Consider the following 26,252-nt stretch of genomic DNA (forward strand, 5'->3'; position numbering starts at 1 on the left):
GAACCACTATACTAATTCTGATATTGCAGCATTTTGAGCAGACATGCTTTTTCAGAACAGATTACATTGTTTTGCCTCAGTCATTTCATTAACTGCCTCATTAAATTAATCTTCCTCCTGAGTTTGAAAAGAAGGCTGACCTCCCCTTTCTCTTTAACTGTCCCTTCCTTTACTCCCTGTAGTTATTCTCAGGTCCCTTTTGAAACGCTCCTTTACACTATGGAGCCCTCCCAGGCTTTTTGCTAACTTCATGACCGATCTTGCTGTCCTTTCCCTTACCTTTTTATCATATTTCTAATCTACTTATCTCAATAGGCATCCTTTTGGACTTCAAGAATCTCTGTTTCTTTGTTTTCCTTTTTTAATGTGTGGGCCTCTGTTGATGGGATGTTCCAAGATCTCAGGTCTTGACTTCTGTAGTCTTTGTTTCACTTGTTATCTTCTATATCACTGCTACCGTGATATAGCTATATCAGCCCCCCCCCCCCCCCCCCGTCTCGGCTCCAGGGGAGGGTCCTTCCTTGCCTCTTCCTAACTTCTGGTCGTAGCTGGCAGTCTGCGACTTTCCTTGGCTTGTAAACCCGTCACCCCAGCCACGTGCCATTTTCCCCTGCACGTCTTTGCACCGTCCTCTCTCTGCATGTATCTGCTTTTGTGACTCAGTCTCCCCTTTTCAGAAGGACACCAGTCAGTCATATTAGATGAGGACCCGCCTTAATAACCTCATTCTAACTTAATTATCTCTGTAAAGACCCTGTTTCCAATGAAGCTCACATTTGGAGGTACTGGGGATTGGGGCTTCAACGTATCTTTTATGGGGAACGCAGTTCAGCTCATAACACCATCCTTGTGGCCGCCGCTCCATTGCCCTTGACCTGGGTCCACCACTCGTGCCCACTTTGTGTGCATGGGCAGACATCCAGTGTCCTGCTCAACTTTACATGCTGAATGTTCCCTCTCTTCTCGAGAGCCCTACACTCTGGCAGGGACTTGAGCGGCAGGGGTTTGGAAGGTCTCACATGGAGCGTTCCTCCTGGGGATGACGAGGCAGGCACAGACGGTTCTTATGTGTCATAGCCCTCACGCACACGAGGAGGCTGGGACAGAGCTGCCGTCCCCAACATGCTGGTCCTCTGTCCAGCCAAACCCTTGTCATCCATGACCTCCTCTCACAGTCTGGCTTCCCAGAGAACATTTGCAGGCATCTTCACTTTTAGGGTTTCTTTGGGTTTATTCCTCAAGGTTTTTAGCAAGTCAGTTCTGTTTAGATTAGACCCATTGGTTTTGTGGCCTCCGCAGCGGTCTGGTTGCCCTGACTGCTCCTTTCCCTATCAGAAAGTTGTTCCTGTCTTTCTGGCTGATTCAACAAGGAGAAGACCCCTCTGCCATCATCCCAGGAATTTTCGCTTAATCATAGAAAGAAGGGCTTGAGTTTTATGTTGGCCAAGGATTCACAAATACATTTTAGAAGATTCTATTTATCCTGCATCCCCTTTTATTTATTTTTAAGTTTATTTATTTATTTTGGGGTGGGGGGGAACCATGTGTGAGCAGGGGAGGGGCAGAGAGAAATGGAGGGAGAGAATCCCAAGGATGCTTCACACTGTCAGTGCAGAGTCCAACATGGGGCTCGAACTCACAAACTATGAGATCATGACCTGAGCTGAAATCAAGACTCAGATGCTTAACCGTCAGAGCCACCCACGTGCCCCTCCCCCATCCCCTTTTAACATGTACGTCTTGATTGAATAGACTAATTCAAGAAGCTGCCTTTTTGTGTCATTCCCTAGTGTCATGGAGCTCCAGTCGATTACCTCAAGGGATTTATAGTCTCTAGGAGGGAAGATTCTTACACAGTTAACCATAGGCCACAGGTCAAATGCTGACCAACTGGGAGGAACAATGAATTGGCAAGACAGGGAGAAGAGGTACGAATTCTGCTCTGTGGGCCCCCTGCAGAGACAAGTAACGATGTAACATTGAACCTCTACTCTAGTGAGGCTGCTCTCCACCTAACCAATGACAGAGGCCCTCAGCGCAACCCCCCACCCCCACCCCACCAACCTGCAACTGTCAACGTTAAAAACCAGGCTGAAAGCTTTGTAGACCACAGCCCTCCACTTACCAATTATTTTTCTTCCACCAATAAAGGTTGCACTGACATAAAAGCAACCATAAGTGATATCATTGTGGTCCACTGGCTCTCTCACCGTGACATTTTGTGTCCGGTGGCTTTAAGAAGGATTGTGTAAAGGCGGGTAATTGGACCGCAGCCTCCACTACGGGACAAGGAGGTTTTTCATACACACAGAAGCACCCCAAACATCACTATCCGTATTGGGCCATGCCCTTACATACACCTAGTCCTTCTTGATTCGATTCTAATCACTACCACTGTCCCAGGAAATATGTTTCTAAGCCATCACACTGTGCCTCCTAGAAGAGTAGTACTTCCTTCTCTTTGGCCCGAAATTTAAAGGGCTCGTGAATGAGGACAAACAGGAACACGTATCTGTCTGTTTGCTCTGGAGTGGGGGTGCCTTAACCACAGTGCTGGTGAATTGGGGGGGGGGGGGGTGGTCTCCGCATCCAGCTGTCTTTGATTTTGCAATTCCGCGTGCATGGATTTCATTATGCAATCGCTGGCTTCTGTCCCCCAGAACCTTGTTTATTGTGATCCTTCCCGGACTAAACACAAGTAAGTAATGAAGGCTTCGGGGCTTACCCGGCTCCGTTTCCATGTGACGTGTACTATTATCTTCTTAACTCTGCGTGGGTTAGACTCCTTTCACTGTTCCATAAACGCTTGGGCACCCTACAGTGTTTGTGCGCCCAAATAACTTTTGTAAATGAAAGTTTTCACACCAACCCAAGACCAGGTAGAAGTCTCACACATTTATTTGCAGCTCCCAAGCCCAGAAATCTTTTCACAAGGATGTTTATAGTCTTTTTTTTTTTAATACATGAAATTTATTGTCAAATTGGGACATACAACACCATACAACACCCAGTGCTCATCCCAAAAGGTGCCCTCCTCAATACCAGGATGTTTATATTCTGAGTGTGTTTTCCTGTTTTCAGACTTCTGCTTTTTCTGACTTCTCTGGGAGCTTGACTTTAACAAATTTCAACCCTGCAGAAGCTCTGGCGGGTGTAAGACCCAGAAAGAGCTAAATATTAGGAACTGGCAGCATCTGCTTCCCCCTCTTCCTCGTGTCTGGGGAATTCAATGGCACACAGCCACTCACTTGTTACTGATGATTTTCTTCTGCTAGAACAGTGCCCCCAAAAAGAAGCACGTGTGGTTTCCCTACAAGTGTTCTTTCGTGGCTGTGTGGTCAGCATCACCTGCTCATAGTCCATGAAGATCAAGAAACCCATGAGTTAGGGGCGCCTGGGTGGCTCAGTTGGTTGAGCGTCCGACTTCAGCTCAGGTCATAATCTCATGGTTCGTGAGTTCGAGCCCCTCATCAGGCTCTGTGCTGATAGCTCAGAGCCTGGAGACTGCTTCAGATTCTGTGTCCCCCTCTCTCTTTCTCTGCCTTTCCCCTGCTCATGCTCTGTCTCTGTCTCTCAAAAGTGAATAAACATTAAAAAAAAGAAAAAAGAAACCCATGAGTTAGGGCGACCAGATGCATATTTAACACACACACACACACACACACACACACACACACTTCTGTCCTTTAAACCATAATCTCCCTGCGCCTTGGTTCCACTTGGTAAGCCATTTCTCTCATCTGCCCCAGTGCTCACAGAATGGCTTACACGTCACAGTACTCCAGCAAACGTGGCTAAATGTACAAACGCAAGTGAAGCAAGGTGGTGTCCCTGTCACGTAACTGGAGGCGATGCAGACCCTGGTTGGGGATGAGGAAGGCAGTCCTTGCACTGAAGCTTGCACAAGTAGGATGTAGACAGGAGCTAAGAGGACTGTGAATTCCAGGGGAGGGAAACCGGAGCGGGGTGCAGAGCCAGGAGGAGGTTTCTTGCCCCCTTCATCGTAGTGGCAGAGCAGAGTGTGAAGGCAGAAGCCGGCCAGCCAGGCCTGCAGAAACTTGGTCCTTGAGTGACCTCATGACACCCACCATCAACAGAAGGCCAGTTTTCAGGAAGAAGCTTTTACAAAAAATGTCAGCGCCCACAATGTGTTTGCCACAGTGTCCAAGTGTTACCAAACAACGCACGTTCCGGGGGGACTATCAGCAGCCCCAGCAGCCCTTTGGCAGATGGGACAGTCAGTTACTGACAACAAGGCCACACTCCCTTAGTCCCCACAGCCTACCTAGGAATTTCAGTGTTGGGTCCACTTTCTGAGCCATGTGGTTCATTCATAAACAGGTTGTTGCTGTGCTTTAATTGGCGCTTTATCCTTGGCCTTGAATCCTCTGCTCTTGGGAGCATGCCCATCCCCCAACTTCTTCTACCTACAACAAATTATTAACTCCACAAACCTTCTGCCAACAGGAGCGCAAAGGGCAAGCAGAGGGCAGGTAGGAGACAGGGAGGTGTAAAGCTGGAAAGAGGCTGGGGAGACTGGCAATGTGGAGCTGCCCAGGGAAGGAGCTCGGATGTCCTGCTGCATTCAGGCGGGGGGTGTGGGGAGGCTGAAAAGTTCTGAGCAGACCTTGACATCTTAGGATGATCGATGTGGTTAGAGGTGTGAATATGGATTGGACTGCGGTTCGCGGTGGTTTGATTCTTGTCAGTGCACAAACATTTATTTAGTGTCTGCTACATGCTAGGCATGCTGCTGACCTTCAGACACTGTCAGTCAAGGCTCTGCAGGGAGGTGCACGCGGACCAGGCTCTGGACAGGCCATACCTGCTGGGGCATAGGAGATAGTTTGAGTTAGCACAGTACAAAATCAGCAGGCAAGTTCATATAAAGGGAGTTGAGCCAGACCAAGCCCAAGATGGTATTCACATCCACCGCGACTTGCCCAAGACCCCCACCTGGAGGGGCTCAGACACAGGGCTCAGAGTCTCCTGAGGTCAAGTCCCTGCTCTTCATGCACTTACAAGCTGCAGCTCTGGACTCCCAGAACGTGCAGGAGATGCTGGAGGGAGATTGCCATTGTGGGGAAAGAACACCTAAGCTCATCCACCAAGGATGTCTAATGCATTTGTAGCATAAGTGGTTTGTGTCACAGTAATACTCTGATGCATTTCTCATTTTCATTTACTTTTGATGGTCTTATAGTTTTATGTATGAGACTTTCAATAGACACCTAAGATTTATTGTTAAAAATCAAACCCAGGGGCGCCTGGGTGGCTCGGTCGGTTAAGCGTCCGACTTCGGCTCAGGTCATGATCTCACGGTCCATGGGTTCGAGCCCCGCGTCGGGCTCTGTGCTGACAGCTCAGAGCCTGGAGCCTGCTTTGGATCCTGTGTCTCCCTCTCTCTGTGACCCTCCCCCGTTCATGCTCTGTCTCTCTCTGTCTCAAAAATAAATAAACGTTAAAAAAAAATTTTTTTAAATCAGACCCAAATCAGCCTCCTCGTCAGCTTACATTTGGCTGCTGTTTCCATTCAAGTCCAATCCGCTTGATATTGATTGACCAGAATGGCCACACAGGGTGAGTGGAGAGTCAGATTGCAATCTGAGCCCTCTTGGCTTTGTGTCCAGCTGTCTGGGCCTGGGACCTGTGTGTGTCTCCAAGAACCCAGGAAGAGGAGGCAGCCAGGCCCTTGGAGGGCCTTCTTTGACTTGACATTGCAAAACCTGACACAGTGACCTTCCTGCCAGCCTGCTCCTAGGTTGGCTGTCTTCCTTATCCCAAGGCTCCCGGTAGGAGAACAGTGTCCTTCGAAGCACACGAGCCAGACAGAATCCTGGGTCCAGAAGTGACTTAGACATCATCAGGTCCAAACCGCTTATTTAACAGATGAAAGCCAATAATAGCCAGATGAAGGGTGATACAATTAGGAATTATGGAAAGATTAGGGAGAAGTGCATGTGGCTGGATTTGAAATGAAGGCATCAGGAGGGACTCCTGTGTAACACAGAGCTGTGTTGGATCAGTGGGCTGAGAAGCAGTGACACCCCAGTAGCAGTGGGTACACCTAACACCAGATCTTGGTTTCTAAATACCATTTTCTGCTAAAGGGAATCGGGGCTGATTCCAGGGCTGAGGGTTGGAAAGCACCAGAAGAGACTGGAGCACCTTATCTTGCCAGGAAGTAAGGAAGTGCCCAAAACATGTATGGACATGTCAGAGGAACACAGGAGCCCCGTTGATGGGACTCCCACTGGCCAAACTGGGGATGATCTGAGCAGCAAAAGAAATAATGATAATAGTAATGGCAATACTTTGAGTAAAAAAAGAATCCATGAGTCCATAGTGATACTTAAAAGGAGAGGGAGACACCCTTCTGCACAGAAGAATGCCAAGTAACAAGTGTAGAAGGAATGATCATTTTAGAAAAATCACTGTTTTGCAACCATCAGTGTACTAACTGAGTCAGGCCAGGGTCAACAGTGGATGCTGAAATCAGTGGATGAAATGATGTAGGAACACAAGATACTCACTAGTCTCAGAGTATCACCCCACAGCTTGCTCATTAGTCACAAAGAGCAAAATGTACCTTTATAGAGGAGGGATCTGACAGACACAACCTTCAACAAGAGGTCAGGCCTGGCATCACCAACAGGGGAATAACCTGACATCGGTTGCCCTCGCATGAGGTCCAATTGGTAGGACTCATCATTGTCTGAGATTTTTGCCAAAAATGCTTCACTTGAATCTCAACATTGGGAAACAATTGAGTCGATTCAGATTGTGGGGTATTCTATGAGACAACTGGAATGACTTGAAAAATTGCAATGCCAATGTTGGAAAAGACATAAAAAGCCATGAGGATTCTTCTAGCTTAAAGAAGAGTAAAGGGACATGACCAATAAATTCAGTGTGTGATTCTTGATGGGATCCTGGATCAGGACATAAAATAATTATAAAAGACATGTCTGGGACGGCTGGGACTGTTTGAATGTGGACTGTGGATTTGATAATATCGTATCGATTTCATTCCTTGAAAATGATAAATAATGGAGGTCACCTAGAAAAATATTCTTGTTCTTTAGAGATACATGCTGAAGTATTTAGGGGTTAAGTGTCCTGATGGCGCTAATTTACTTGGAAATGATTCCGCAAAAAATGAAAAGTGTCTGTGGAGAGAAAGGAGAGAAAGCAAAATGTGGCAACAGAGTAACAGTGGTATCTAGGTGCAGGGCATTTTAGGGGTGCTCACTGTGTCCAAGTTCAGCTTTTCTGCAGTTCTGAACTTTTTCAAAATAAAAAATTGTGGGGGGAACAGTAATGACAGTAGAAACAGCAATAGAATGACTTGTCTTTTTTTAAAAATCAGCTAAAGTTAAAACTCCATTCTTTTGTCCTGAAATCCAGTATGCCATCACCTGTCTCTCTTCATCCACGTGAATGGAGAGAGAAATAAGACAGAGACACAGTCCTTCATCCCCTGGTTCAAAGACCAGAGCTTTGAGAGGGCGTGATAGACCGACCCTTTCCAATCCTGGCAGCTCAGCTAAGGAGATAAAGACGACACACTATCACCATCTAGTGGCCACATAAGCAGTCTGCTGCTGCCAATTTTGAAAGCAAACTTTACCCCAAGTTATTACTGGTCTTTCCCGCCATGGGCTTGGTGAATACATTTTCCCATCTGCCAAGCCCTGGTTTTTGTTCCTCTAATTTTCTCATACGCCTTTCCAGCTGCTTTGGAGAAACAAGCCCAGAAGCTGATTTCCTCCTCCCGCCCCCCACCGAAACCTGAGCCCCAAATTCTTTGATAATCCAGAAGAAAGAGAAAAGCCCTGTTCGTGTGTACTTAACCAGATCTCTTTTTACCACCACACACCAGCAAGCTTCTGGCCTTTCTGACTCTGCCTTGTGGAAATAAACAAAAACTAACCCGATGAGGAAAGCAAAGGCGATTTATTCAGAGCTTGCTGTAGGAAGGGAGTCAACTACGTTCGCTTGTGTTTTGGCAGAAGAGTGAGAAAGCTTCATAGTGGGGAAAAGGGAAAGCCTTGGGTGTTTCCCAACTGGAGGCTCTCAATGGGAAAGCTGGAGGCAGCTAAATAGAAGCGGGGCTGGGGGGGGGAGGTTCTACATGTTTGGTTGGGGGAGCATTTTGGCTTTCTCTGGTTGGTTTAAGTTGGACATAGGGCCAAAGACTAGTGAAGCTGTCCATTATGAGTCAAGCCCTGGCGATTTGAGTTCAACTGTTCCAGAAGCTATTGTGTAGCTTCCTGGATTGATGTTAGCCATGGAGGCTTGGCTTCCTATGAGTCTGGCTTAGAACAGGCTGGCTTCCTGGGCTGGTTACTACAGATAAGGGGGTTAGTTTTCTGGGCAGGTTGCTGCTTGTGTGTCAAAGTTCCATTTTTTACATATGGCCTGGCCATTGTGTATTCAGTCTCTTTGTCTCTCTCTCTCTCTCTCTCTCTCTCTCTCTCTCTCTCTCTCTCTCTCTCTTTTTCTCTCTCTGCAAGCCCATCCACAAAGCACCCAACATGGGGCCCTCCATGTTGCCGGCAGCAGCATCTCTAATCACAGGGAAGAGGCCCCTGGAGGGAGGTCAGAAGACCTTCAGCCTTCTGCTCCAGTCTGGGGAGGTTCCTCTAAGTGTGGGTGGCCTCCCCCCTGTACACAGCAGGTGCCATTCCTGCTGATTCCTGCCCTGTGAGAGGTAACGCTTGCTCCCTCTAGAGGCCGGAGAGTGAGGTGGAGTCTTGCAGAGATTACCTGTGAGACACAGGTGCAGATGGGAACAGGTATGTCCCCAATGCCAGCTACAAGTCAGCCAAGATCCTGACGTCCAGGGACTCCAGCCGAGATGAACAGACAGACTCACACATGAATAAACCATTGCTTTATCCCAAGCCTATGTTGGCCGTGGGCTCACCATCCGTGGGTGCTTTTCTCCTTTCTCCAAATCCAGGCGCTGCGTGTGAAATGGTCCCATCTCAAGTTGCCCTGGGTGGATCTAGACTGGCTCATAGACATCTCCTGCCAGATCACAGAGCTGGACCTTTCTGCCAATTGCCTGTCTTCCCTCCCCTCCGTCATCCCCTGGGGACTCATCAACCTCCGGAAGCTGAACCTCTCCAACAACCACCTGGGGGAGCTGCCTGGCGTGCAGTCATCGGATGAAATCATCTGTTCCAGGTGGGCACTCGGCCCACTCAGGCCTCCCAGAGTGGGGATGGGGACCTCCACACCCAGCCGCCACCACTGCCCTCCTCCTACACGTACTCCCTAAGTGTCCTTTGTGGTTTTGAAAACAAACTCTCAGGAATGGGAGAGAAGTTCTGCCTGCCCTTATACAAGCTCTGAGGAATAAGGCCTCCCCGCTTTTTGGGGTGAATGCAGAGAAGTCTAGAGGGGCGGTTTGTCCGGCCCACATTTATACTCCCACTGGTGGCCATGCAGACCTGCCTGCCTGAGACATCCAGTCTTGGTCTCGCACACAGGAATCAGAGGATGCTGAAATACTCCTGGCTGGTGCAAAGCTTTTATTCCACCTCCCAGGGAAAGTTAAGTGAGAAAGGCGTCATAGAAAGAATTAACAGCGGGTGGATAGTGTGGGCAACTCCTGGTCTCCTTTTGCAGGGGGGAGGGAGAGCGTGGGAACAGGCCTGCACCTTCCCCCTGCAGCACATGGATGTACTGATGATACCTACCTGCAAAGCCCCATCTTCCGAAGGACTTGAGCCTTAGAGCTAAGGCTCTAAGCAAAGTTAAGGGAGAATGTTGCAAAGAGCATAGGGTCAGACATAACCCATGAGGAAGAAGGTTGCACACAAACATTTAATTTTTTAATGTTTATTTATTTTTGAGAGAGAGGGAGAGACAGAGCGTGAACGGGGGTGGGGGTGGGGGAGCAGAGAGATAGGGAGACAGAATCCGAAGCAGGCTCCAGGCTCTGAGCCATCAGCACAGAGCCCAATGCGGGGCTCGAACTCACAAGCCGTGAGATCATGACCTGAGCTGAAGTCGGACACTTAACTGACTGAGCCACCCAGGTGCCCCAACTGCACACAAACATTTAAAGGTCAAGTGCCATCTGAGCGGGGGTCCCTAACCAGGTTCCAGATGCCTAAAAGCACTGCCCTGTGGCCTTCCAGGAACTTTCAGGACACCAGCTTCTTTTGCTATCATATATTGAGAAAGGTTTGCAACCCTATGAGTCAGTGAGACCAGGGCCCACAAAAGAGACAGTTGATTTTCTTTGTCTACACAGTTAATGCAATGAATACCAATCCTACTCTGCATTTTCAACCCACACTCTTTAGCTTGGTGCGAGGGGAAAAGAGAAAGACGTGTGCAGAGACACGGAACCTTGATGCTTTACCTCTTTGTTCTGATGCCTTGCCTTCCTTCTTCCCCAACCACAGGCTCCTGGAAATTGACATTTCCAGCAATAAATTGCCCCATCTCCCACCAGGATTCTTGCACCTCTTAAAACTTCAAAAATTGACAGCTTCAAAAAACTACTTGGAAAAGTTGTTTGAAGAAGAAAGTGGTATGTTGGATCATCAGTAACCTGACTTACTTTGTTGTGGTGTACTTCTTGATAGGACCTTTTTCGTTTGTTTGTTTGTTTGTTTACTGATGCATTTATTTATTTATTTTCCCCTAGCCACTAACTGGATCGGTTTGCGGAAGCTGCAGGAACTCGACATCTCTAACAATAAATTGACGGAACTCCCTGCCCTTTTCCTTCATTGTTTCAAGTCACTCAGTTATCTGAATGTCTCCAGAAATAACCTGAAGGTGTTTCCAGATGCCTGGGCCTGCCCTTTGGTTAGTATTGTGCCAGAAGCTGGTCATTACCCAGGGCTCTCTCAGTGCACACACTTGCGCCCCCTGGGTGGCCACACTGGGTAGTAGCACTGCCGTCCCCCTCTTACCCTGGGAAGAGTGTCCCTCAAGAGCATCCAGCCCCTGAGTGTCTCAGGCAGGTAACTCACGTGAGACCCAGCACCTGGCTCCGGGCTTGAGGTTCACGCCATGACGCCCATAGAACTTTCCACAGTCACAGCTCATATGTCTGGTGTAGGAAGACTTCTGCCCCAGAATGGGGGCACAGTTCCTTTCAGATAGCTGTGAAATCAGAATAAAGAAGCAGAAATCATCTGCCTCCACAGCACTGCCAATTAAATGGTGGTTTTGCTTCTTGGGAAGTTTGCTTGTTAAAACAGATGGAATACCATAAAGAATATTTATGTTTTATTGCCATTGGTTTTGAACCAAGAAATTCTCTGTCACTAGCATTAACATTCTGGTGGAAACATATGTGTGTGGGAAACTGTTCCTCTCTGGAGCATGGTCCTGAATGATGCCATTATTTCCAAGGACAATGGGCCAGATGTTCTGGAATGAAGGGAAAGGACTATGAGCCACCTTTGTCTCCCTCAGGAAACCATTCCCGTCCCTTTCTTGGGGCAAAAGGACAGGAAAACGGGACAATAACAGTTTGTAGCGTCTTGACTCCGTTGCACTTATGACAGAAGCTTATTGTAGCATTCTGATTTTTAATATCGGGTTTGGAAACAGTCTTTCTCCTAGGCCCTCCGGCACTTGACAAGCTAACTAATGTCTCATTCTCTTTCTTGTCGAACTCTTAGAAATGTTGTAGAGCATCCAAAAATGCCCTGGAATCTCTACCAGACAAAATGGCTGTCTTTTGGAAAAACCACCTCAGGGATGCGGATTTCTCAGAAAACGCTCTCAAAGAAGTCCCCCTGGGGCTTTTCCAGCTCGATGTGAGTCGAACAGGCCCTCTATTTCTCATTTTAAGCCTTTGTGAGGAAATCGCTCTACATTGCAGTGCAATTCACATGCTTCTCCTGAGCTTCTGAGACCAAAAACAAAAAATGTTGAGCTGTCAAAAATGTGCATGTTTATGAGCAAAGATTGGGAGGAAGTGAGCCAAATGAAAACAGCTATGTGAAGGGGAAGGGGGAGCGTGGGGTTTTATCCACCAGGACTCTGCAGGGTTGAAACTTGTAAGCACAGCCCAGCAGCCCTCTGTCTGACCTGCTCTGGCTCTGTCCTTCCCGCCCCCGCCCCCGGGGCCCACTGAGGCCCGTGTGCAGAGCGGAGGGAGCACTGTAGGCGGGGCCTTATTGCCCCCCCACCCCCCACCCCTGTCTCCCTCCCCAGCTGGAATTCCTGAGGGTTAGAAGCTTCTTTGGATGTGAATTCAGGAAAGTGCCTTTTGCCACAGTCCCGAGTCCCCCCGCCCCACCCAACCCACCAACACGGGCTGCTTTCTTATCTTGGGGTATATGCAGACCTGTTCCCCCCACTCGAATGGGAGCCCCTAAAGGCCTAGAGCACAGATCATATTCATCCCTTGGCTCTGGGTCCTGCCCCAGATTGGGGCTGACGAGTGTTGCCGGAAGGCATCAGGGCAGCCCCGGGCAGAGGGCACAGGCCTCGGCCCTCAGTCCTGCCGCACCGGCTACCTGGGCCCTCACAGGTTCTCCTGCAGGGAAAAGTGAAGCTTCCCCCCATGTTCAGGGACCCCAAAAGGGCCAGGAGGGCACCTTGCATCTGTGTGTTCTCAGGGAGGATGGGCATCGAGTCTCAAGCCCCAAGGTGTGCATGTTTCAATGGGGACAGAAGTCACTGCTACCCCCAGGGGGACCCCGGGCCATATGCTCAGTCCACCGCCCCAGCTCCGCCCTTGGGGAGATCGCCTGTATCAGCCCCCAGCTCTGGGTCCATTTCTTCCCACCAGCAGCTTGCCGACTCGGTTTTCTGGTTCCTAGTGGGGCCAGAAGCCACAAATCAGGAGGGAAAGAACTCTGTTTGGGACCTTACTGCTCGGCCCCCGGGGGAATTCATGTTTGCTTGCGGTCTTCCCCTCCCAGTGGGGGTACTGGGAGGCCCTGCACAACTTTCGGTGACAAGCTGGTTGTGATGGCGGGGGTGGCGTGGACCCCCTTTGACAAGGGAAGAGACAAGTGCATGGAGTAAGGAGTTCAAAGCAGGCAGCCTGTTCACACTGCTAAGCCACCACGTAGAGGACAGGATAGTTGGTGTCCCCAGTGGTGGCATCAAGAAAGGTCACAATATGGGGTGCCTGGGTGGCTCAGTCAGTTAAGTGTCTGACTTTGGCTTAGGTCATGGTCTGGCAGTTCATGAGTTCAAGCCCCGCATCGGGCTCTGTGCTGACAGCCGAGTCTGGAGCCTGCTTTGGATTCTGTGACTCCCTCTCAATCTGCCCCTCCCCCGCTTGTACTTTCTCTCTCTCTCTCTCTCTCTCTCTCTCTCAATCTCTCTCAAAAGTAAACACTAAAAAATACTTTAAAACATAAAAACCTAAAAAAAAAAAAGGTCACAATCTGCCCCCTGTACTTCCAAGTAAAACACGTCACAAGTCCAAGGGTAGAGTTGGTGCCCCTCTGTGAGTGGTGGGTGGACAGAGGGCCGAGGGCCGAGTAGTCACCAGGGGGCACCACAGGCACACGGGTGGTGCCAGGCACCTGGCCAGCAGAGGGCACCCAGCTGGGGCAGATGACCCTCTGTGTCCCTGACACCCTGCCCCTGCCAGGGGCATCACCTGAGGAGGTCACGGGAGGCAGGGGGACCCAGCACTGTGCAGCAGCCCCCTCCCCTGGGGTGTGATGCCTCGGCTTCCAGGACCCTCAGCATCGGCTGCTGTTCCCAGGACGGGCCGTAAGTAACTGTTACTCTTAAGAAGGCCCAGCGCTGAGAAGCACTTGGACTCCTTTCAGCCTGAAATGAACTGCCTCCCATTGATCTGGAGGGAAGGATAGTGTATAAACTGTCCCGTTTGCTGTATTTGATACAATTTCATGAGTTCTTTTTTTTTTTTTGTGGGGCTCCATCCCACAACCATGAGATCATGATCTGTGCCAAAATCAAGAGTCGGACACAGGGCGCCTAAGCGTCTGACTCTTGACTTCAGCGCGGGTCATGATCTCACGGTTCGTGAGTTCGAGCTTGGCATCAAGACCTGTGCGGGCAGCCCTGAGCCTTCTTGGGATTCTCTCTCTCTGTTTTCCTGTCTCTCTGCCCCTCCCTCACTCTCTCTCTCTCAAAATAAATAAATAAAGTTAAAAAATTAAAAAAGAGTCGGACACTGGACTGAGCCACCCAGGTGCCCCAATATAATTCCGAGCTCTAAGAGACTATGAAGCCCCACACTATTGGAATCTTTGCTAAAGTGAATCCGTTACAATCATTTGTGCATTTTGTCAGGCACGTGACCTTTCTCTTCAGTTTCTGCTCCCTTTGGTGTTTGATGGTACCTTTGACTCTCTCTCTCTCTCTCTCTCTCTCTCTCTCTCTCTGTCTCTCTCCTTCCTAGGCCCTCATGTTCCTGAGGTTACAGGGGAACCAGCTCATGATGCTGCCACCTCAAGATAAGTGGACCTGTAGACAACTTAAAACCCTTGATCTCTCCAGAAACCAATTTGGCAAGTAAGCATGGGGTCTCCTTACCCTGGCGAGCTCGAAAATGTGCGTGTAACCACAGTCAAGCTGACCCTTGGCTTGGTGCCTTCCTTGGTGTGTTAGGGCCGCCATAACAAAGTACCTCAGGCTGGGGGGCTCAAACAACAGACTTTTATTTCCTCATGGCTCTGGAGGCTGGGAGTCTGAGATTAGGGTGCCAGCAAGGTTGCTTTCTCCTGTGGCCTCTCCCCTTGGCCTGAATATAACTACCTTTTCCCTGTGTCTCGCATGGTCTCCCTGTGTCCTAATCTCCACTTTCTTAGAAGGACACCAGTCAGACTGGATCAGAGTCCATTTGTATGACCTCATTGTAACTCGTGCACCTCTTTAAAGACCCCGCCTCCAAATACAGTCACATTCTGAGGTCCTGGGGGTTAGGACTTCAAAACATAATTTGGAAGAAAGAGGCACAACTCACCCAAAACAGTGTCCTGCCATCTCTAAGTTTTAAAGGCTCCAGGAGACTCTTCTCATGTCCACCTAACCTGTCATTCTGTTCCAAAATTTTGGCCAATCACTAGCCAAAATGAGCATCCAATGAATAAAAATCACTCCCAAAGCCTTCTAATAAAACAGGAAAATCTGAGGATGAGCACAGCTGGTCCTTGGGGCCCTGGAGACCAGACTCCCAATTTCATTTGCTGAAGTCCACTTCTTAGCAGAATTTACCCCACAAAGAGAGCCCCCCACTCCTGTGAGAATGTGTAATATGGAAGATCCACTGGAAAAGGCCTTCCTGCCAGGCACAGAAAACGCTCACATCTGCCTCAAATGGAGAAGCTCAAGAAAGGAAATCATCACTGATCATGCCAGTGTTTGATCACCTCCTTTAGAGGTTTTTTTCCCCCAAAGACTTGTGAACATCACTAGTGCAATTAACGGTCAGGGGCTATGGGTGCTTACATAGCAGCTGCAGGGGAGCCCAAACATCCTGCTGATCGACTTTTCTCCCTTATCTCTGCATGGCTTGGCGTTGTATAATCACAACAAAATAGTAATGTCTTTGCCATGCTTTCCTCAAAATCTGACCTTTTTTTGGTTTTGGCCCCGGCAGAAATGAAGACGGACTTAAAACAAAGCGTATTTCCTTTTTCACCACCAGAGGGCGCCAGCGTTCTGGGACGGAGACAGGTGTGTAAGGCGGTGCGGGCAGGAGACAGCTGGGCGGGTGTTCCCTGCTCCACCACCGGGGGTCGCCCTTGCATGGGGCTTTTCTCTCCCCGTTTGGCCTGCAAGTATCCCGAAGTCCCCTCTCCTGCTTGCGGTCCAATGAGACTGGTAGCTGCTGTGTGGGTGGGTCTGCCATGAGCGAGCACCGCCCTAGATATGGTGCACGTGTTAGAGCCTTTCTTGAAAGCCCACAGCATGAGGTATGGATTGGGGTTCCCCATTTTGCAGGTGAGGAAACTGAGGCTTCCACCGTCTTACATTCAGCTCAAACTTCCATAACAAAGCATCACAGACTGGGCGGCTTAGACAATGGAAATTTATGTTCTTACGGTTCTGGAGGCTGGCAGTCTGAGATCAGGGTGCCAGCAGAGTCGGCTCCTTGTGAGAGCCTTCTTGCTGTGTTCTCACAAAGACCGACTGACAGACCGAGCCCGCCGGTGTCTCTTCTTGTGAGGGTACTAATCCCATCGTGGGACCCTACCTTCATGACCTCATCTAAACCTAATTACCTCCCAAAGGCTCCAACTCCAAGTATCATCCCTCTGGGTGTTAGGGCTTCAACATATGAAGGGAGGAAGACAGTTCAGTCTGTAGCACCTGGCTGATATGCCCAGGTCACACGGCTGCTTGGTGACAACCAGCTTTCAGCCCAGCACTGTGGCACTCCAGCCCCGAGGTTGGGAAGGGCAGCACTGTGAAGTCCTTACTGCCACACAGTAGCATCCACGGGAAGTCCATGTGGGCACACAGTCACCCCACCCCCACCCCCGCATGCTATCCTGGCCAGCCTGAGACTCTGGGGGGGGGGGGGGGCTTAGGGTCTTCCCCCAAACTCATCAGAAACAGAACTTTTCTTAGAGTATTTTTACTGGTCTTAAAACCAGGCCAGTTCAGCAGACAATATTCCAGGAAAACAAATTTTTCTGGTTTCATTTTGTCTTCTGTGAGGTATGGGGGCAGGTGTGAACCTGTCCCTGGAGCTATTCAGCTGGCCCTTTTCTTTTTAACCTGAAAACTAAGACTTCTAAACCCAGCAGGGGTCACAGAAATATCCCTCAGGATGCTGTCCCGTAGAACCGGAACCAATATTTAGGTCATTTGAAATGTAACATAATGTTCTTTGGCTCGATTTATGCTGGCAAGTGCTCTTTCAGTACAGATGGTATAAGATGGGGACAAGAAATGCCAGAGGCTAAGACATATTGCAGGCATGACCCAAATGGTCTGTTCACCTGTTACGCCTTTTGATGAACTGATATGTTCAGTGTATATATGGATATATGCGTATATAGCAGTCACGTATGAGTGTGTGTGTTTACATATGATTGAAAAAGTAACATGTCAGCAGTGGAACAGACCTAAGTAAATATAGGAATTCAGTATATGACAAAGGTGGAATTTCAATTTGGTGGGGAAAAAATGTTTTATTGTTTTAATAAATGCTGTGGTGTAACTGCCTGTCCAGTTGGAAGGGGAAAAATCACAAGGCTGGGGTCCCTTCCTTATATCAACTACAAAAATTTCCATGTGGATTTCAGATTTACATATAAAAGAAAAAGAAAACAAGAAGCATTTAAGAGAATATATGTATAATCTGGGAGTGGAGAAGACCTTTAAAAACTAGGCGGAAAACCCAGAAGTCTTTAGAAAAGGACCAAAATCTTGGGCTTTGTAGAAATATGAAAGCTTTGTTCAGTAAAAGGCATCATAAACCAAGTCAAAATGCAAACAGACAAGAAATGTTTGCAACACAAATTGTTGCAACATAAACTGGCTTAAGTCCTAATGTACAAAGACTGCTTACAAATTGTTTTTGCTTGTAAAGACAAACCAATAGGACAAAAAAAAAAAAAAAAAAAAAAAAACAGGGGAGGGCAATGGATATAAACAGTTTGCAGAAAAGGAAGTCCAAATGGCCCCTGTAACAAATGATGAGGCCTCGAACCAACTACTGGGGACACACAATTAGGAATTTCATAACCGGTCCTTTTTTAAAAAAAATTTTTAACGTTTTATTCATTTTTGAAAGACAGAGTGCAAGCGGGGGAGGGGCCGAGAGAGAGAGAGAGAGAGAGAGAGAGAGACAGAATCTGAAGCAGGCTCCAGGCTCCAAGCCGTCAGCACAGAGCCTGACGCGGGGCTTGAACTCACAAACCATGAGATCATGACCTGAGCGGAAGTCAGACGCTCAACCGACTGAGCCACTCAGGCGCCCCTCATAACTGGTCCTTTTTAAAATGAAGGGCCTTGGGGTGGCTGGGTGGCTCAGTCGGTTAAGCATCCGACTTCAGCTCAGGTCATGATCTCGCAGTCCGTGAGTTCGAGCCCCGCATCAGGCTCTGTGCTGACAGCTCAGAGCCTGGAGCCTGCTTCACATTCTGCGTCTCCCTCTCTCTCTGACCCTCCCCCATTCATGCTGTCTCTCCCTGTCTCAAAAATAAATAAACGTTAAAAAAAAAAATTAAAAAAAAATAAAATAAAATGAAGGGCCTTGGGACTTTGGAAATTGAGTCCAGACATAAGGATTTCACTTGGAAGGAAAGAGAAACACACCCTTTCTTCTCGTCGATGCCCAAACGGGATGATAACACACGAGAAGTGTAGTGGAGGTGGATCTCAGTCATGTTTCCATTGCTGCGGGTTGAGCCTCGTACTTCATGAGTGGATTAGAAAGGTGTCTCCGGTTTAGAAATGTAGGCCGCGCAGACGGACGTGGGCCCAACGCTGAGCGGGACCAGACACTCCCTCATGAGGCTACCAGAGCGCAAGGCCAAAGGCACGCATGAGCAGCGTAACTGGAGCGTGCACCGTTCTGGAAAATGACCTTGGTGGTGGCCCCTCAGGAGCCTGTCTGGGGAGCGAAGTGAGGGGGGCCACACGGCTTGGCAGTTTCCCTGGCAGAGGTGGGCCGAGGCATCAGCACACGACAAAGTCCGCTTGAGTTCCTAACTTTCGCCTCGTGAGTTGAGGCCCACACCTGGGATTGCAAATTCTCCCTCGGTGGGGCGATTCTCTCAGGGCTGTTGATCCTTGGGTGAGGAATTATCTATAAAAGATAACTTATTTGCAGAAGGAGAGTAGAATTCCGAGGAGATTTATGTACGTTAAAGTAGTCATGTTTGTGTGGCGGCCTTGTCCAAAAATAATTTGGACAGCCGTTTTTACGGTAAAATTCAGACCAGCAGAGTCATAAATTACTTATGAATAAATAATTACAGTTCATAAATACCTCGAGCTGTGCTCGCGCAGCCCCGTTTCCATAGTTTCTGCACCGGGCCGAGAACTCTGTGACAGGTGCTCTCTGTTTGCAGTGGTAATTGCTTGTTCCCTCCGTCCGTTACTTAGAGAGGCTTCATAAACACCGAGGTCAAACTGGAAAATCGAGACGCGCAGAGGCCAGGTGTTGAGAACGTTCTCAGGGTAGAAAGGGAGCCTTTCTTATTGTGCGTGTGTTTTCAGTGTGTGTTGCGGCAGGTTGAAGTTGATCATTCTTTTTCACTGGGGGGAAAAAAAGAAAGTCCTTTTGAGCATCTTCCTATGTCCAAATCCATTTTTTTTAGAAAGCGTGTTACACCTTTATTTCTAAAGGAGCCCCTTCACTGAGTCCCCTCCCTGTGGCTGCTAGCTGGATCGGTTTTCCGGGCGCTGCTTTCAGTATTCTGTTATCGTCTCTCCCGGAACATTCTCTGATGCCAGGTTACCCCCATTAGCATTGATACCTCGGCTACATGTGTGGAGGAGAGCCAGAGGACAGGGAGGAAGTTGTGATCAAGGACAGCGGAAAGTCGCTCGGCCCAACAAAAGAATCCCAGCTTCTCTATCTCGCTTGGCTGGCAGAGGGCCGGAGAAGAGGGCTTTGGGCCAGTCTTTTATCTTGAGTTCTCAGAGCTGGAGCTGAAAGGGACCCTTGGGGGCCTGCAGTCCTGCCCCCCTCTGTGCCTGACCAGGGAGGATAAGGCACTTCAGAGATTCTGCTAGAAACCTAAGCCTCTCATCCCCATCAGAGGGCAAGCACAAGCTCCCTGCCACGGTCTTTCTCCGCCCCCACCCTCCGGTGCCCCTGGAAAGAGCACAGGTGACATGAGTTTAATGGGAATCTCCTAATTAGCCTAATTAATGAAATCACTGAAATACTAGAGAGCTGGCTACTTTTTCAGAGAATGCCATCTTAGGAAGCCTAAAAACTGAGCCCATCGTATTATTTTCTAGTTGCCTGGCTCTTTCTTAACTGGAGAGGTAATTCATGTCCGCAGTAAACAGAATTTTTGAACAGTGCTGAAGGTATGGAATGAATATCCAGCCTCCTAGTCATCCCCTTCCCCAGAGACAACCACGGAATTTGCTGTGTCTCTGGTAACGGATATGTTTGTGTCTAACATACTCGTAGAACACATATGTGCATACGTGCCTGTGTGTATCCACATGCCTATAGCAGCACGTAAAATGCACGCACATGGGTGGTGTGTGTGCATACGCCTATAATATCATATAGCACACTTATATACCTGTGTGCCTGTGTAGTGTGCACATAAACAGCATCAGATAGCATATCCATGTGCATATACCGCACATACATGTAACACATTCATGTAAATGCATGAGTGTGTGTTTGCTCACATGCCTGCACACGTTTTGGTGGGTCACAAGGTAAGCCTTCTAGATGCCTGATGCCACCTCCTTGCTTTTCAGTTCACCAATAGCTCGTGAGTATCACTTCATACCCGCACGTGTAGACCTGCCCCATGCTTTGTAATAGTTGAATACTATCCTATTATTCATTAGCTACCCCCCTTTGGGGCAGACATGTAAGCCATCTTTTGTCTTTGCTGTTACAAATAGTATGCCATCGAGTGTCCTGTCTTTGCATCTTTGCCACACGGACAAGGGCATCTGTAGGACCATTCCCTCGAATTAGAATCCCTGGGGCAGTCAGATGGGCACCTCATTCAGATTGCCTTGCCCAAAATACCCTCCAGAGGATGCACCATTTTGTATGGCCACCTGGCCTCCAGGCTGTGACGGTCCAGAATTATCTGCAAATACCAGTCTGCTTTGCCATTTCTTTGCAGCCGGTGTGCTGGAATTTCCGGCCTTCCTAAGTGAGTCTTTGGAAGTCCTTTGTCTGAACGACAATCATCTGGATGCAGTCCCTCCCTCGGTTTGCCTACTGAAGAACTTATCAGAACTCTACTTGGGAAAGTGAGTACCCAGCCAGAGCAGCCACACTGGCCCTTCTGGCCCAGGGAGGCAGAGTGTCCTGTAACCCATCTGAGGACACAGACACGGGGAAAGAGAAGCCATCTATGTACCAGGAAGCAGCAGGCGGACTTTGAGAACCGGGCTTAGTCAAAGAGTCGGGGTAGGGGGTGAGGGTGGGGGGAAGGCTGGCAAGTGACGCCATGATGCATCATTTGCTACTTGACTCAGTCGTAATGAAAGGAGTGCTCCTTCATCCTTCCATTTACTGGATACCTACTGCCAGGCACTGCTGGGGAGGTTCAGACAGTGTGCAAAACAATGAAAATATGAAAAAAAAAAGTTCAGGTTATGTTGCCTTTTTGAGAAGAGATACTAGTAATCTTTATGGATCATCGTAATACATAGAAGAGAGGTGGACGTTGGGGGTGGAAATCCAGTTCTAAGCCACAGGGCTTTGCAGAAGACAGGGCTCCCATTTGTACTGCTGGCTTCCCAGGGAGAAAGGCTTTGGAATTACTATATAAATGGGAGGCGAGAAAGCAGGGGCCCATGATGTCAGGCTTGGGGTGCGGGCCCCAGAGGCTGACAGGCTGCTGTGTGTGTGTGTGCACATGTGTGTGTTCTCCCACGGTGTGTGTGTGTGTGTGTGTGTGTGTGTGTGTGTGTGTCTGTGTGCCCTCAGCAATCCTGGCCTCCGAGAACTCCCTCCTGAGCTGGGGCAGCTGGGCAACCTTTGGCAGTTGGACATTGAAGACCTGAACATCAGCAACGTGCCCACGGAGATCAGAAAGGAAGGTAGGGCTTCCTCAGCACCGCCCCCTGGGAAAAATGACTCAAGTCCACTTGTTAAGGACCTTGGGGTGGAAGCTGCTAGGTGTCCCATGGAGCCCAACTGTGGGCTCCCATGGTTGGGAAGGTGCTGTAAAATTACCCAGAAAGTGATAGTTGCTGGGCACCGTGGTATTGCGATTGACCACATGATAAAAGTATCTTTGGTTCTGTGGGCAGGAAGGATTTTGTCTGGACGCCCTTGACTTTTGGACTCCACTTTTGGGATGATTAGTATCACACCTTTTCCCCATCAAACCCAATACTGCTCTCAACTTGCCCCATTAGAACATGTGCAAAGTGTTCCTTCAAGACAGGATGTTGTTTCCCAAGGGCCGTGAGCATGTTCTCATCTATATGTCCACAGTGTCTACTTTCCCCGCTCTGTGATTTTGCATAGGCCCCAAAGCGATGTTGTCTTACCTGCGTGCTCAGCTGCGGAAAGCAGAGAAGTGCAAGCTGATGAAAATGATCATCGTGGGTCCTCCGCGCCAGGGCAAGTCCACCCTCCTGGAGATCTTACAGACGGGGAGGGCCCCCCAGGTGGTGCACAGCGAGGCCACCATCAGGACCACCAAGTGGGAGCTCCAGAGGCCAGCTGGCTCGAGAGCCAAGGTCAAGGATGTTCGGTGTGCAGAGTCCCCCATGGGTGGGAGGGAGTTTTCCCTGGCACCTTCTGTCTCCTCTCCAGAGAGCCTGGGATTTTCACAGCCTGGTGTCTGGGGCCCAGGATATTTACAGGGGCCACTGTGTGCTGTTTCAAAGTTCCTGCCAAGGGCCAGTGAATAATTTCTTAATATGACCTCATAGTTCTGTTACAGTTAAGTTGAGGCTTCGGGCCAGTGGTTTGGTTAGATTTCTTTGATGAGCTTTTGAAGGCAGCAGTGGCCAGGCTCTGCCCTTCCTGGCTCTAAGGATTACAATTCAAATGGTCTGGGGTAGCTGCCCCCCAGAGCTGAGAGCAAACCGCTACCATAGACAGTGAGACCCAGCAGCACCTGCCCCTCGCGGGGAGGCTGAGAACCCACCCCCTGGAATGAATGCACTGTCCTGCCTAACACCTGCTTCCACCCCAAGTTCTGAAAAGTCTAGTTTTCAAGCCCCTATGTGGTGAACCTGTTAATCATCTTGTTTTGCGTTCAGCGTGAGACAAAGGAAAATGAAACTTGCCTCGCACTGGAATCAGAGAAGAGAGCCTGTAGAGGAATGCAGGGGTAGAATATCCTAGAATATAGAACGCTGGGAGCAACAGCTCAGGGGAGAACACACCCCTGGGATGCCTCCCTTACCTGTCGCAGTATTTGTAGGCACACAGAACCACACAGGGACCCAGGTGCAGGGAGGCTGTTCGGGGAAAACCAAGGGGCGTTGGGGCCAGAGGCTGCATGGTTTACCCGCCCCCTCCCCCAGCCCCAGCCCCCAGGACAGTGCCAACTAGAGACAACAATGTCTTGTTGCAGGATCTTTTTTACAAAATCACTTTCCAAGTGGGAAATTCCGGTTCGGGTCGTTAGGCATTGGCTGTACATTTTAGCAGACTCAGAAACCGGTCCTCTAAAGGGCAGAGCCCCGCCTTTTAATGCCATAACAGTCAAATAATACCAGCCCCACCACAACCCCCCAAAAGGCCCCAGGAGTGAATCTAACTACCCCGTGTCCAAAGGTTCTCTAAAGCCCCCAGGATCTCTGGATTCCCTCCTGGTTTTTTAAGCAAAACTACTCAATATCACTTTCTCCCAGCTATTCTTTAGCAAATGATTGTCTGACGTCTGGGGGGTGAATTGCAGTTTCCATTTTTCCTGTCCTTTGGCCCCTACTTCCTTTCTGCCGTTATTATCATTTCCCCTCCTTTAGTGGAAGGACAACCACCTGATGTTTCAGACGCCGAGCCCCGTAACGCCCTGTGTGTCTGGGCCTTCTGCCAGTTTAGAACAGCTGCCCGTTTTCATTTCTTTGCAAAAGCAGGTCAGCACGCCTTGTCTTGGAGGCCAAAATGCAGCATATTGGAAATGATTCTTTGCTACAGAAAACTGCAATCTTAGCTGGTGGGGCCAGACTCTTAGCTCATAGAACGATAGAGAAACCACCGTTTACACAGTCTTTCCCGGCAGCACTACAGCTAATCTTTTGTTTGATTCCCACGTCGGGGAAGTTTCCCATCATCCTTGGTGGGCGCCGCCCTCTGGCCTACTCAAGTCCGGAGGCCGGAGGCCCGTCTCCTTGGCCTTGCCCTTGCACAGATGGAGGTTAAGCCTTGGCGTGGGCGCTGACGTCAGCACCGGGGTTCCCTCCAGCAGGATGTCTCCTAACTGTCTGCAGCAGAGACAGAGGCAGGACAGAGCCCCCAGTGTTTGGCAGATACAGGTGGACGCGAACGGGAGCCAGCCATCCAGGAAGGCCTGCCCTCCCTCCTACCCCCGGGCTCTGTCAGGGGTAGATAGATGCTTCCAGAAGTCCACCTCCGCACTGCTGGGCCCCTTTCCCTCCCTTGGGTCACTTGCTTCCTGAGACAAACAGCAGGATGGGCAAAGCCCTTCCACTGCTGGGCCATTTTTAGGCCCCAATCCCAGCATCTGAAGTGATCAGCTATCCCGATAACTGTACAGCCTTGGTTCCTAAATGCCTCCTGTCGCTGCCCTTGTTGCTCAAGCAGGTTGAGTCCGTGGAATTCACCGTCTGGGACATCGGTGGCCCTGCCAGCATGGCCACTGTCAATCAGTGCTTCTTCACAGACAAGGCCCTGTATGTGGTGGTCTGGAACCTGGCACTGGGGGAGGAGGCCGTGGCCAACCTCCAGTTCTGGCTGCTCAACATCGAGGTGAGGAGACGCCAGCCAGCCCTGCGGTTGCCAGTCCTCAGAGTGTCACAGGGGTCCGCCACTTCTCTGAAGCATCCCCCTTCACTGAGGAAAAAAAAGAAAACAGAAAAGAAATGGTCAGGGAGAAACACTTTGCGTTTGGGCTGGTTTTCGGAGGACCCAGGATCCTAGGTCACGGTGAAACACTTCACAACCATCCTGAGCCAGGGGCACCTGGGTGGTTCAGTCGGCTAAGCACCCGACTCTTGATTTCAGCTCAGGTCACGATCTCATGGTCGTGAGATTGAGCCCTGCATCAGGCTCTCTGCTGAGCGTGGAGCCTGCTTGGGATTCTCTCCGTCTCTCTCTGCGCCTCCCCTGCTCATGTTCTCTCTCTCACTCTCTAAAAAGAAAAAGAAAAGTGAAAAACCCTCCTCACCCAGATTGTTGGTGGTGCTCTTGTAATTTTCTTCTACCTTAAATTTAAGAGCCCCCCACCCTTGGACCCAAAAGGAAAACAGAACTCCCCTCTCATGAGCAGAGGTGATGAGAGCCTGGATTCAGGCCACTGCCCCAGGGAGCTGACGTGCTGGCTGCAGGGATCAGAAATCCAGACCCTCCGGGGTGCCTCATGGAACCCCTCAGGGCCAAACAGGTTTTGCAGAGAGGAGTGCGGGGCACCTGGGAGCTGTTTCCCAGTGCCCCGATGCTCAGCCACGGGGTTCTCTCTGGCAGGCCAAGGCCCCCAACGCTGTGGTGCTGGTGGTTGGAACACACCTGGACTTAATCGAAACCAAATTCCGAGTGGAGAGAATCGCAACCCTGCGCGCCTACGTGCTGGCGTTGTGCCGTTCGCCCTCCGGGTCCAGGGCCACGGGCTTCCCGGACATCACCTTCAAACACTTACAGTGAGTGTCCTGCTTGCTCCTACCTTGTGCCTGAGGCTGCTGCTCCCTCCGGTGTCCATCTTTCCCGGGGACACTGGGATCCGCCTGCCGAGGGCTCCCCGAGCCGGGGGCTGGGCTCCTCGGGGGCCCCTTCCGGGCTCAGCCCCCAGAGCAGACTCGGCCCTGGGGAGGGCAAGGAGCCGCTAAAGGAGTGGCAGGGCAGAGCCTGGGCACACCCTCTCCACGCTTCTTTCCTGGTCCCCTCCTTCCCCGGGGCCAGTGCTGAGTGTGCATGGCCCCCACGGGACCAGGAGATTTGAGCTCGTGCACCACGCATCACATTTGCTGATCCCTGACCAAGGACAGACCCCATAGGCAGTCTTGGTCCTTGCATTGGGGCTGAGCGGTCTGGGCCAGTGCCGATGGAACTGGTGCCCTGGGCTTGTCACTTCTCTCACCTTCTGAGCTTGGACTCACGACAGCCCCGTGGGGTACAGGGACCGTTGTGCCCACTTCACAGATGGTAAAACAAGCCCAGCGAGTGAAGTAAGCGTTCTCTCAGAGGAATCAAGTGTGTGTTACTACAGCCGTGCCGGTGGCTCTCAGCTTCCCTCACTCTGGGTGCAGTGCCGCGGACCTGGGTGCAGGTGACAGCCTGGGGCCACTTCTGCCCCGCTCAGAGTGCGGGATCTGGCAGATCCTGACGCAGAATTTCCGGAATTCTTCGTGTGTCCTTGAGAACACCCCTGAGTCCTGTGACAATAGGAGCACTGGCTCTGAGCCAGACACCTGGGTCCACCCCAAGTCTGCTCCTTTCCAGCTTGGAGGTCACCTTGCACCCGTGTGCAAGGTGTCAC

General features: G+C 50.0%; 1 protein-coding gene and 1 long non-coding RNA gene across 4 annotated transcripts in view; one reads left to right on the forward strand and one right to left on the reverse strand.

Moving 5' to 3' along the window:
• Positions 1-26,252, forward strand: part of LRRK1 (leucine rich repeat kinase 1) — a 134,275-nt gene that overhangs the window by 71,794 nt on the left and 36,229 nt on the right. For all 3 annotated transcript variants that reach the window (XM_058736776.1, XM_058736774.1, XM_058736775.1), the window contains 11 exons: positions 8,966-9,192; positions 10,422-10,549; positions 10,667-10,830; positions 11,655-11,792; positions 14,369-14,481; positions 15,569-15,645; positions 20,754-20,883; positions 21,566-21,678; positions 22,112-22,326; positions 24,365-24,529; positions 25,244-25,416. In XM_058736776.1, coding sequence (XP_058592759.1) covers positions 8,966-9,192; positions 10,422-10,549; positions 10,667-10,830; positions 11,655-11,792; positions 14,369-14,481; positions 15,569-15,645; positions 20,754-20,883; positions 21,566-21,678; positions 22,112-22,326; positions 24,365-24,529; positions 25,244-25,416 — 1,643 coding nt within the window. The remainder of the gene's footprint in view (positions 1-8,965; positions 9,193-10,421; positions 10,550-10,666; positions 10,831-11,654; positions 11,793-14,368; positions 14,482-15,568; positions 15,646-20,753; positions 20,884-21,565; positions 21,679-22,111; positions 22,327-24,364; positions 24,530-25,243; positions 25,417-26,252) is intronic.
• LOC131516137 (uncharacterized) lies at positions 23,262-24,894 on the reverse strand. Its single transcript, XR_009263913.1, has 2 exons — positions 24,743-24,894; positions 23,262-24,613 (listed from the first exon to the last, which is right to left on the reverse strand). It is a non-coding gene; the product is annotated as an uncharacterized LOC131516137 (long non-coding RNA).

Source organism: Neofelis nebulosa, chromosome 7, assembly GCF_028018385.1.
Source record: "Neofelis nebulosa isolate mNeoNeb1 chromosome 7, mNeoNeb1.pri, whole genome shotgun sequence".
Lineage (NCBI taxonomy): Eukaryota > Metazoa > Chordata > Mammalia > Carnivora > Felidae > Neofelis > Neofelis nebulosa.